A 13,480-nucleotide genomic window follows, 5' to 3' on the forward strand; every position below is an offset into this window, starting at 1 on the left:
AGACAACACCCTAAGAAAAGTATTCAACAAGAACAACATTAAATTGAGCTACAGCTGCATGAACAATATACGACAAATCATCTCAAACCACAACAAAACAATTGCAAATGAGCCGTCGACCCCCAGACAGAGCGACTCCAAAACCAACAAAGGATGTAACTGTCGAAAGAAACCTGATTGCCCCCTCAACGGGGGGTGCTTACAAACATCAGTTGTATACCAATCTAAGGTAATACGCAAGGACATTAACACATCCGACACATATGTAGGATTAACCGAGGGAGAATTCAAAACCAGATGGAACAATCACAAGGCTTCTTTCAGGAACAAAAACCTGCGAAATACCACAGAACTCAGCAAACACATTTGGGACCTCAAAGACAATAATGTTGAATATTCAATAACATGGCAAATTCTTGCATCCAGCACACCTTACAATAGTGGTAATAAAAGATGCAACCTATGCTTGAAAGAGAAACTGTTTATTATTTACCGTCCAGACCTGTCATCCCTCAACAAGCGCAGCGAAATTGTAACAGCATGCCGCCATAGACGGAAACACCTCCTAGGTAACACATGAGCCAATCACCACGCCCCTAGGCCAGCCTGTACCCACCCACTCTGTGCCCTATACAAACCATGGTATGCGAATGCTCCCATTAAAATCTCCTGATGATTGAGGGTACCCCCCTCATGAAACAGGCCTGTAGAGATGAAATAGTCTTGTGATTTTTTTTCCCACACATACATATATATATATATATATATATATATATATATATATATTGATATATATATATATATATATATATATATATATATATATATTGATATATATAGTAATGGAGAGTAACTAATAAAAAATGATAAAACTTGCGACATAATGGACTTATATATATATTTTTTTTTGCTGGCTGAAGAGAGCGTACATGAGAGCGGTGGCGCGTGTCTGTCAGCAAACAGCAGCTTTATTCCCACTAAAGCACGCAAGTTAAACCTGCAATTTTAATGCTGATGATGTGCATTTATTCAACAAAAGTAACGAAGGTTAGGGCAAGCAGATTATTTGACCTAAAATATGCATGGAGGCTAAAATGTGTGTTTTATCTGATTATTCGATTAATCCAAAAAAATGAATCGATTGATTATTTGATTACTAAAATAGAAAAATTTAAAATACAAATAAAAAAATAGCTGCAGCCCTATTAATATCGGTCGGATATCAGCATAATTTGATCATTTCAACTAATTTCCCGAAAAAAACGCATTGAGGCTTTAAAGTGTGTTTTATGTGATTATTCGATTAATCGAACAAAAATAATCGATTACTCGATGACTAAAATAAAAAATAAAAAGTATATAAAATAGCTGCAGTCCTATTGCTACCAGCTATCTGAAGAACTCTGATACAAGCAGTCTGGTGCGCTCCCGCTAAATTCTCTTCTTGCTAGCTTAGCATTAGTAGACCGCTAACAGCTTGTCTTGAAAACACTGCAAAAATGACATAAAGTCAATAAAACTTACATGAAACATGTAAAAACGTAAGAGAACATAAGAGAAATCCATTGAAGCAAATGCGCTAGCTCGATGCTAATTCACATTGGAGTCGCCATATACACGCTACTGATTAGCATTAGCGATTTTACATGGCGATTCCAACACCTCCAAATTTGGTCATGAGAACCAAAGCCCACGTTGCAATCGAACTGCGTAATGCATACAATAAAGTTAAAAGTTAAAGTACCAATGATTGTCACACACACACACTCGGTGTGGCGAAATTATTCTCTGCATTTGACCCATCACCCTTGATCACCCCCTGGGAGGTGAGGGGAGCAGTGGGCAGCAGCGGTGGCCGCGCCCGGGAATCATTTTTGGTGATTTAACCCCCAATTCCAACCCTTGATGCTGAGTGCCAAGCAGGGAGGTAATGGCTCACATTTTTATAGTCTTTGGTATGACTCGGCCGGGATTTGAACTCACAACCTACCGATCTCAGGGCGGACACTCTAACCACTAGGCCACTGAGTAGGTATACTTACAGTACAAACACTTTGCAGGGCGCAACTGGCTTGAAAAGACTTAAGAGACTCAGACGTGTAAGAAAACATGATATTGATTCTCAAACTGTGGTACAGGTACCACCAGTGGTACGTGGGCTCCATCTAGTGGTATGTCAAAGAGTCACTTCATTAAATACAGGTAAAAGCCAGTAAATTAGAATATTTTGAAAAACTTGATTTATTTCAGTAATTGCATTCAAAAGGTGTAACTTGTACATTATATTTATTCATTGCACACAGACTGATGCATTCAAATGTTTATTTCATTTAATTTTGATGATTTGAAGTGGCAACAAATGAAAATCCAAAATTCCGTGTGTCACAAAATTAGAATATTACTTAAGGCTAATACAAAAAAGGGATTTTTAGAAATGTTGGCCAACTGAAAAGTATGAAAATGAAAAATCTGAGCATGTACAATACTCAATACTTGGTTGGAGCTCCTTTTGCCTCAATTACTGCGTTAATGCGGCGTGGCATGGAGTCGATGAGTTTCTGGCACTGCTCAGGTGTTATGAGAGCCCAGGTTGCTCTGATAGTGGCCTTCAACTCTTCTGCGTTTTTGGGTCTGGCATTCTGCATCTTCCTTTTCACAATACCCCACAGATTTTCTATGGGGCTAAGGTCAGGGGAGTTGGCGGGCCAATTTAGAACAGAAATACCATGGTCCGTAAACCAGGCACGGGTAGATTTTGCGCTGTGTGCAGGCGCCAAGTCCTGTTGGAACTTGAAATCTCCATCTCCATAGAGCAGGTCAGCAGCAGGAAGCATGAAGTGCTCTAAAACTTGCTGGTAGACGGCTGCGTTGACCCTAGATCTCAGGAAACAGAGTGGACCGACACCAGCAGATGACATGGCACCCCAAACCATCACTGATGGTGGAAACTTTACACTAGACTTCAGGCAACGTGGATCCTGTGCCTCTCCTGTCTTCCTCCAGACTCTGGGACCTCGATTTCCAAAGGAAATGCAAAATTTGCATGGTTGGGTGATGGTTTGGGGTGCCATGTCATCTGCTGGTGTCGGTCCACTCTGTTTCCTGAGATCCAGGGTCAACGCAGCCGTCTACCAGCAAGTTTTAGAGCACTTCATGCTTCCTGCTGCTGACCTGCTCTATGGAGATGGAGATTTCAAGTTCCAACAGGACTTGGCGCCTGCACACAGCGCAAAATCTACCCGTGCCTGGTTTACGGACCATGGTATTTCTGTTCTAAATTGGCCCGCCAACTCCCCTGACCTTAGCCCCATAGAAAATCTGTAGGGTATTGTGAAAAGGAAGATGCAGAATGCCAGACCCAAAAACGCAGAAGAGTTGAAGGCCACTATCAGAGCAACCTGGGCTCTCATAACACCTGAGCAGTGCCAGAAACTCATCGACTCCATGCCACGCCGCATTAACGCAGTAATTGAGGCAAAAGGAGCTCCAACCAAGTATTGAGTATTGTACATGCTCATATTTTTCATTTTCATACTTTTCAGTTGGCCAACATTTCTAAAAATCCCTTTTTTGTATTAGCCTTAAGTAATATTCTAATTTTGTGACACACGGAATTTTGGATTTTCATTTGTTGCCACTTCAAATCATCAAAATTAAATGAAATAAACATTTGAATGCATCAGTCTGTGTGCAATGAATAAATATAATGTACAAGTTACACCTTTTGAATGCAATTACTGAAATAAATCAAGTTTTTCAAAATATTCTAATTTACTGGCTTTTACCTGTATTCAAACACAGTGTTACTGTTCAAACTGCGTGGTTAAAAATATGAAACATACTTGTTAAATAAAACTACTGCCTTGTTAATGAAGGGCCTACTACGGTACTGTACTTCATTACACTGGGGTACTTTCTGTGTTTTCTGGGGTAATACTTGGTCCTAAAACATGGACACCGGTATCAAGGCTGCAATATCGGCATTGTATCGGAAGTGAAGAAGTGGTATGGCGGCACTTTTAAAGCGTGCGTTAGCGTTAGCATCTTACGCTGCCGTTGACGTCAGAGTCGAAGCTGCCGACCCGCCGCGCCACGCTGCAGTCCATGGCGGCGCCCCCCAGCGGCTCCAAACCCTCCTCGTCCCACATGTAGATGCCGCCAGAACCGTAGCTGTCTGAGGGCGACAAGTCCAGGGACGAGCAACCCTTGTAAGAACAAACAGTCTTAGTAAATCATGACTTTTATTCTGAAGGTGCGATGAAAGGAAGGACTTGCAGCCGGTACCTGCTCCTGGTACTCCGGCTGGCTGAAAGGACCCAGCTGGTTCTGTCCTTCACCAGCTGAGCAGAAAGTTTGTTACAGCACTTTTCTTGCAAGTCACCAGACCGAGAACTCACCCCTGACAGCCCAGTCCAAACTCTGGTCCACAAAGTTCAGTTCTGTCGCCTCGGTGACGCCATTGACCGCCACCCCGTGGTCACGGAAGGCGGTACACGTCCGGTCCAGACCGGAGTCGTCTTCGTCGTTTTTGGCGAGCAGGACGACGCCCACACCTCCGTTTCCTAGGAGACGAGAAGGTTGTGGTTTTCTGGTGGCAGCAAGAAGGTGCGAGTGAGTGGACCTCACCCAGGTCGTCAAAGTCGTCCATGTACTCCTGACTGGTGTGGTTCTGGTCCAGAGACGAGCTGGACGACAGGGACATCTCCTCCATCGTCTCCCCCAGAATAGACATCTCCCTCTGGGACGGCAGCCCCTCAGACTCTGGGCCCTCTGGAGGGCTCTCTGGTAAAGGGTCAGAACAAGGTTTCTCATTGTCATCCCATTGGGTTGAGTTTTTCCTTGGTCTGAGCCCAGGATGTCGTTGTGGCTTCTGCAGCCCTTACTCGTGATTTAGGGCTATATAAGTAAACTTTGATTGATTGATTGATTGATTGATTTGAAGACACGTTCGAGGTTTGCTGATGAAGACGCGACTTGTGGAAGTAATATTGTCAGTCTGTATCTCAGTCTGTGCATCTGTAATCAGATTAATGTGACAATGCAGTAATTTGTGTGTCTATATGTGTGTGTGTAATCAGATTCACATGTTTGTGTGCTAATTTGTGTGTCTGTATGTGAGTCTGTAATCAGATTAATGTGTCTGTGTACTAATTTGTGTGTCATTATCTCAATGTGTGTGTGTGTAATCAGATTCATGTGTCAATGTAGTCATTTGTGTGTCTGTATCTCAGTCTGTGCATCTGTAATCAGATTCATGTGTCAATGCAGTAATTTGTGTGTCTGTATGTGTGTGTAATCAGATTCACATGTTTGTGTACTAATTTGTGTGTGTATCTCAGTCTGTGCATCTGTAATCAGATTCATGTGTCAATGCAGTAATTTGTGTGTCTGTATGTGTGTGTGTAATCAGATTCACATGTTTGTGTACTAATTTGTGTGTCTGTAATCAGATTGTGTCTGTGTACTAATTTGTGTGTCATTATCTCAATGTGTGTGTGTAATCAGATTCATGTGTCAATGTAGTCATTTGTGTGTCTGTATCTCAGTCTGTGCATCTGTAATCAGATTCATGTGTCAATGCAGTAATTTGTGTGTCTGTATGTGTGTGTAATCAGATTCACATGTGTGTGTACTAATTTGTGTGTCTGTATCTCGGTCTGTGCATCTGTAATCAGATTAATGTGACAATGCAGTAATTTGTGTGTCTGTATGTGTGTGTGTAATCAGATTCATGTGTCAATGTAGTCATTTGTGTGTCTGTGTGTGTGTAATCAGATTCACATGTTTGTGTACTAATTTGTGTGTCTGTATGTGAGTCTGTAATCAGATTAATGTGTCTGTGTACTAAATTGTGTGTCATTATCTCAATGTGTGTGTGTGTAATCAGATTCATGTGTCAATGTAGTCATTTGTGTGTCTGTATCTCAGTCTGTGCATCTGTAATCAGATTCAAGTGTCAATGCAGTAATTTGTGTGTCTGTATGTGTGTGTAATCAGATTCACATGTTTGTGTACTAATTTGTGTGTCTGTATCTCAGTCTGTGCATCTGTAATCAGATTCATGTGACAATGCAGTATTTTGTGTGTCTGTATGTGTGTGTGTGTAATCAGACTCACATGTTTGTGTACTAATTTGTGTGTCTGTATGTGAGTCTGTAATCAGATTAATGTGTCTGTGTACTAATTTGTGTGTTTGTATCTCAATCTGTGCGTCAGTAATCAGATTCATGTGCATGTGTACTAATTTGTGTGTCATTATCTCAATGTGTGTGTGTGTGTAATCAGATTCATGTGTCAATGTAGTCATTTGTGTGTCTGTATCTCAGTCTGTGCATCTGTAATCAGATACATGTGTCAATGCAGTAATTTGTGTGTCTGTATGTGTGTGTAATCAGATTCACATGTTTGTGTACTAATTTGTGTGTCTGTATCTCAGTCTGTGCATCTATAATCAGATTCATGTGTCAATGCAGTAATTTGTGTGTCTGTATGTGTGTGTGTGTAATCAGATTCACATGTTTGTGTACTAATTTGTGCGTCTGTATGTGTGTGTGTGTAATCAGATTCACATGTTTGTGTACTAATTTGTGTGTCTGTATGTGAGTCTGTAATCAGGTTAATGTGTCTGTGTACTAATTTGTGTGTATCTCAATCTGTGCGTCAGTAATCAGATTCATGTTTAGGTGTATTAATTTGTGTGTCATTATCTCAATGTGTGTGTGTGTAATCAGATTATGTGTCAATGTAGTAATTTGTGTGTCTGTATCTTAGTCTGTGCATCTGTAATCAGATTAATGTGACAATGCAGTAATTTGTGTGTCTGTATGTGTGTGTGTAATCAGATTCACATGTTTGTGTACTAATTTGTGTGTCTGTATGTGAGTCTGTAATCAGATTAATGTGTCTGTGTACTAATTTGTGTGTCATTATCTCAATGTGTGTGTGTGTTATCAGATTAATGTGTCAATGTAGTCATTTGTGTGTCTGTATCTCAGTCTGTGCATCTGTAATCAGATTCATGTGTCAATGCAGTAATTTGTGTGTCTGTATCTCAGTCTGTGCATCTGTAATCAGATTCATGTGTCAATGCAGTAATTTGTGTGTCTGTATGTGTGTGTGTGTAATCAGATTCACATGTTTGTGTACTAATTTGTGTGTCTGTATGTGAGTCTGTAATCAGGTTAATGTGTTTGTGTACTAATTTGTGTGTTTGTATCTCAATCTGTGCGTCAGTAATCAGATTCATGTGTATGTGTACTAATTTGTGTGTCATTATCTCAATGTGTGTGTGTGTGTGTGTAATCAGATTCATGTGTCTGTGTACTAATGTGTGTGTTTGTATCTCAGTATGTGCATCTGTAATCCAATTCATGTGTCTGTGTACCAATGTGTGTGTCTGTATCTCAATCTGTGAGTCTGTGATCAGATTCACATGTCTGTGTACTAATTTGTGTGTCTGTATGTGCGTCTGTAATCAGACTAATGTGTCTGTGTACTAATTTGTGTGTCTGTATGTGCGTCTGTAATAAGATTAATGTGTCTGTGTACTAATTTGTGTGTCTTTCTCAACCTGTGAGTCTGTAATCAGATTCACTTGTCAGTGTATTCATTTGTGTGTCCGTATTCCGATTTGTGTGAGTGCAAAAAAAAAGTGTGTTTTTGTGTATTCCGATTTGTGTGATTCTTTTCACATGTGACATTTACGACACTTCTGCCGTGTACGATTTGTGTGTACGTGCAGCGATCTGAACGTGTAAAAAGAATTGTGTGCACGACACATAACTCAAAAGTGTTACGTGTAAAAAGACAGCCAATCATGTGTCGTGCTTCACACAAATCTGAATACACAAACACACACATTTTTTTTACACACACATAGATTGAAATACAGACACACAAATTAGTGCTGATTACACACACAGGCTGAGATACAGACACACAAATCAGTGTTGATTACACACACAGACTGAGATACAGACACACAAATCAGTGCTGATTACACAGACTGAGATACAGACACACAAATTAGTGCTGATTACACAGACTGAGATACAGACACACAAATCAGTGCTGAATACACACACAGACTGAGATAGACACACAAATCAGTGCTGATTACACACACAGACTGAGATACAGACACACACATTAGTGCTGAATACACACACAGACTGAGATACAGACACACAAATCAGTGCTGATTACACACACAGACTGAGATACAGACACACAAATTAATGCTCATTACACAAATAGACTGAGATACAGACACACAAATGAATGCTCATTACACACACAGACTGAGATACAGACACACAAATCAGTGCTGATTACACAAAAAGACTGAGATACAGACACACACATTAGTGCTGATTACACACAGACTGAGATACAGACACACAAATTAGTGCTGATTACACAGACTGAGATACAGACACACAAATCAGTGCTGAATACACACACAGACTGAGATACAGACACACAAATCAGTGCTGATTACACACAGACTGAGATACAGACACACAAATTAGTGCTGATTACATAGACTACGATACAGACACACAAATTAGTGCTGATTACACAGACTGAGATACAGACACACAAATCAGTGCTGATTACACACACAGACTGATATACAGACACACACATTAGTGCTGATTACACACACAGACTGAGATACAGACACACATATTAGTGCTGATTACACGCACAGACTGAGATACAGACACACACATTAGTGCTGATTACACACACAGACTGAGATACAGACACACAAATTAGTGCTGAATACACACACAGACTGAGATACAGACACACAAATCAGTGCTGATTACACACAGACTGAGATACAGACACACAAATCAGTGCTGATTACACACACAGACTGAGATACAGACACACAAATCAGTGCTGATTACACACAGACTGAGATACAGACACACAAATTAGTGCTGATTACCCAGACTGAGATACAGACACACAAATTAGTGCTGATTACACAGACTGAGATACAGACACACACATCAGTGCTGATTACACACACAGACTGAGATACAGACACACAAATTAATGCTCATTACACAAATAGACTGAGATACAGACACACAAATCAATGCTCATTACACACACAGACTGAGATACAGACACACAAATCAGTGCTGATTACACACAGACTGAGATACAGACACACAAATCAGTGCTGATTACACACACAGACTGAGATACAGACACACAAATCAGTGCTGATTACACACAGACTGAGATACAGACACACAAATTAGTGCTGATTACCCAGACTGAGATACAGACACACAAATTAGTGCTGATTACACAGACTGAGATACAGACACACACATCAGTGCTGATTACACACACAGACTGAGATACAGACACACAAATTAATGCTCATTACACAAATAGACTGAGATACAGACACACAAATCAATGCTCATTACACACACAGACTGAGATACAGACACACACATCAATGCTGATTACACAAAAAGACTGAGATACAGACACACAAATCAGTGCTGATTACACACACAGACTGAGATACAGACACACACATTAGTGCTGATTACACACACAGACTGAGATACAGAGACCCACATCAGTGCTGATTACACACACAGACTGAGATACAGACACACACATTAGTTCTGATTACACACACAGACTGAGATACAGACACACACATTAGTGCTGATTACACACACAGACTGAGATACAGACACACACATTAGTGCTGATTACACACACAGACTGAGATACAAACACACACATTAGTGCTGATTACACAGACTGAGATACAGACACACAAATCAGTGCTGAATACACACACAGACTGAGATACAGACACACAAATTAGTGCTGATTACACAGACTGAGATACAGACACAAATTAGTGCTGATTACACAGACTGAGATACAGACACACAAATCAGTGCTGAATACACACACAGACTGAGATACAGACACACAAATCAGTGCTGATTACACACACAGACTGAGATACAGACACACAAATTAGTGCTGATTACACACACAGACTGAGATACAGACACACAAATGAATGCTCATTACACACACAGACTGAGATACAGACACACAAATCAGTGCTGAATACACACACAGACTGAGATACAGACACACAAATCAGTGCTGATTACACACACAGACTGAGATACAGACACACAAATTAGTGCTGATTACACAGACTGAGATACAGACACACAAATTAGTGCTGATTACACAGACTGAGATACAGACACACAAATTAGTGCTGATTACACAGACTGAGATACAGACACACAAATCAGTGCTGAATACACACACAGACAGATACAGACACACAAATTAGTGCTGATTACACACACAGACTGAGATACAGACACACAAATCAGTGCTGATTACACACAGACTGAGATACAGACACACAAATCAGTGCTGATTACACACACAGACTGAGATACAGACACACAAATTAGTGCTGAATACACACAGACTGAGATACAGACACACAAATCAGTGCTGATTACACACACAGACTGAGATACAGACACAAATTAGTGCTGAATACACACAGACTGAGATACAGACACACAAATCAGTGCTGATTACACACACAGACTGAGATACAGACACACAAATTAATGCTCATTACACACATAGACTGAGATACAGACACACAAATCAGTGCTGATTACACAAACTCACCTGGACTACTTCCTGTGGAGGACGCCGTCCCCACTGAGGATCCTCGGCCCACTTCAGGGTCCCTCAGGAACTTGTGTACGGGGGTCGCTCGGAGGGGGCGGGGCGTCTTAATGAGCGATGGCCGTGAGAGCTTGTAGCTGATGCCATTAAACTTGGGGGCGGGGCTGAGCCCAGGTAGGAGGGGCTTCTTCGAGGCAGAAGGGGTTGCTTTGAGGGCCTCGCCCCGACCCCCGCCCTCTGGAGCTGGACCTGACACCTGAGCAGAAGGTGGAGCACAGGAAGTGACGGGCTGCTTGGCGGTGGTGTTAGAGGTGGAGGGCGAGGGACGCCGCTGGACCGCCATCAGGCTACGTGAGCGCAAACGGTCGTTTGTGGCGAGGCGGGACGGTGGCACCGACCCGAGGTTGCCGGTGGAGAGCGAGCGGGTGGCTGTTAGAGCGGCATGGAGGGGGGGACCAGTTCTAGAACCAGAACCAGGTGCTGGTGTGGCCGCACTAGATCCAGTGGACCACCGATGGGGCCTCACAGAGCTGCTGGTTCTGCTTGGAAGTTTGGACCCAGGAAGAGCAGGAAGTTTGGTCGGGGTCGACCCGCTTGGCTTCCGCTTGGAAACAGGAAGTCCACTTTTAGAAACAGGAAGTGTTTGAGACTTGTTGGACTCCTTCACAGGACACGAGGGCTTCTTTGAGTCCACCGGAGAATTGGGAGCGGTTCTGTTCAGATGGTGCTTGACATCGACACCCCTTGACCCCGCCCCCTCCCTGTCAGCCCCGCCCCCTTCCGTGACCCCGCCGTCTTTCCTCCACATGGTGGAATAGTCCGTGGGCGTGCGGATGGACCCTGTCCGTCTCACGGAGGCGGGGGGTCCGGGGGAGGAACTGCCGGCCCCCCGCTGGCCAGGGGTGGTGGCGGAAGCCGTCGGGGAGGCGGGTGTGGCGCCGCTTTTGGACCACGAAGCAAATTTCGGCAACCTGGACACCATGGTGGGCATGTCGGGGGCGGACAAAGACATAGACCACCTGCTGAGCAAGAGCTGGGGAGGAAGAGCACAGCGCTGATTAGTGCGCACCTGGGCCAGCTTTAATATATACAATTACATGCAAAGAAATATATGACACTATATACATGAAATATGTGACATTATATACATTAAATACATGACATTATATACATTAAATACATGACATTATATACATGACACTATATACATTATATATGTGACATTATATACATTATATATGTGACATTATATACATTAAATACATGACATTATATACATTAAATACATGACATTATATACATTAAATATGTGACACTATATACATTAAATACATGACACTATATACATTAAATACATGACATTATGTACATTAAATACATGACATTATATACACTAAAAACATGACACTATATACATTATATATATGTGACATTATGTACATTAAATATGTGACACTATATATATTAAATACATGACACTATATACATTATATATGTGACATTATATACAATAAATATGTGACACTATATACATTAAATACATGATACTACATACATTATATATGTGACATTATATACATTAAATACGTGACATTATGTACATTAAATACATGACACTATATACATTATATATGTGACACTATATACATTAAATATATGACATTATATACATTAAATACATGACATTATATACATTAAATACATGACACTATATACATTATATATATGTGAAATTATGTACATTAAATATGTGACACTATATATATTAAATACATGACACTATATACATTATATATGTGACATTATATACATTAAATATGTGACACTATATACATTAAAAACATGACACTATATACATTAAATATGTGACACTATATACATTAAATACATGACACTATATACATTAAATACATGACATATACATTATGTATGTGACATTATATACATTAAATACATGACATTATATACATTAAATACATGGCATATATACATTATATATGTGACATTATATACATTAAATACATTATATATGTGACATTATATACATTAAATATGTGACACTATACACATTAAATACATTACATTATATACATTAAATATGTGACACTATATACATTATATACATTACATTATATACATTAAATATGTGACATATACATTAAATACATTACATTATATACATTATATATGACATTATATACATTAAATATATAATACTATATACGTTTAATATATGACACTATATACATTAAATATATGACACTATATACATTAAATACATGACATTTTATACATTAAATATGTGACATTATATACATTATATATATTAAATATGTGACATTATATATATTAAATATGTGACACTACATACATTAAATATGTGACATTATATACATTAAATATGTGACACTATATACATTAAATACATGACACTATATACATTATATATGTGACATTATATACATGACACTATATACATTATATATGTGACATTAAATACATTAAATATGTGACACTATATACATTAAATACATGACATTATATACAATTAATACATGACATTATATACATTAAATTATATACATTAACTACATGACAGTATATACATTAAATACATGACACTATATACATTATATATGTGACATTACATACATTAAATATATGACACTATATACATTAAATACATTACATTATATACATTAAATATGTGACACTATATACATTATATACATTACATTATATACATTTAATATGTGACATT

At 39.6% G+C, this 13,480-nt stretch overlaps 1 protein-coding gene across 6 annotated transcripts in view; it reads right to left on the reverse strand.

Annotated features, from left to right (window-relative positions):
- Window positions 1-13,480, reverse strand: part of LOC133574737 (uncharacterized) — a 37,808-nt gene that overhangs the window by 14,133 nt on the left and 10,195 nt on the right. For all 6 annotated transcript variants that reach the window (XM_072912052.1, XM_061926982.1, XM_061926979.1 and 3 more), the window contains 5 exons: window positions 10,720-11,752; window positions 4,627-4,782; window positions 4,398-4,562; window positions 4,285-4,340; window positions 4,050-4,205 (listed from right to left, as the gene is read on the reverse strand). In XM_072912052.1, the coding sequence (XP_072768153.1) occupies window positions 4,050-4,205; window positions 4,285-4,340; window positions 4,398-4,562; window positions 4,627-4,782; window positions 10,720-11,752 (1,566 nt within the window). The remainder of the gene's footprint in view (window positions 1-4,049; window positions 4,206-4,284; window positions 4,341-4,397; window positions 4,563-4,626; window positions 4,783-10,719; window positions 11,753-13,480) is intronic.

This window comes from Nerophis lumbriciformis, linkage group LG32 (genome assembly GCF_033978685.3).
Source record: "Nerophis lumbriciformis linkage group LG32, RoL_Nlum_v2.1, whole genome shotgun sequence".
Taxonomy (NCBI): domain Eukaryota; kingdom Metazoa; phylum Chordata; class Actinopteri; order Syngnathiformes; family Syngnathidae; genus Nerophis; species Nerophis lumbriciformis.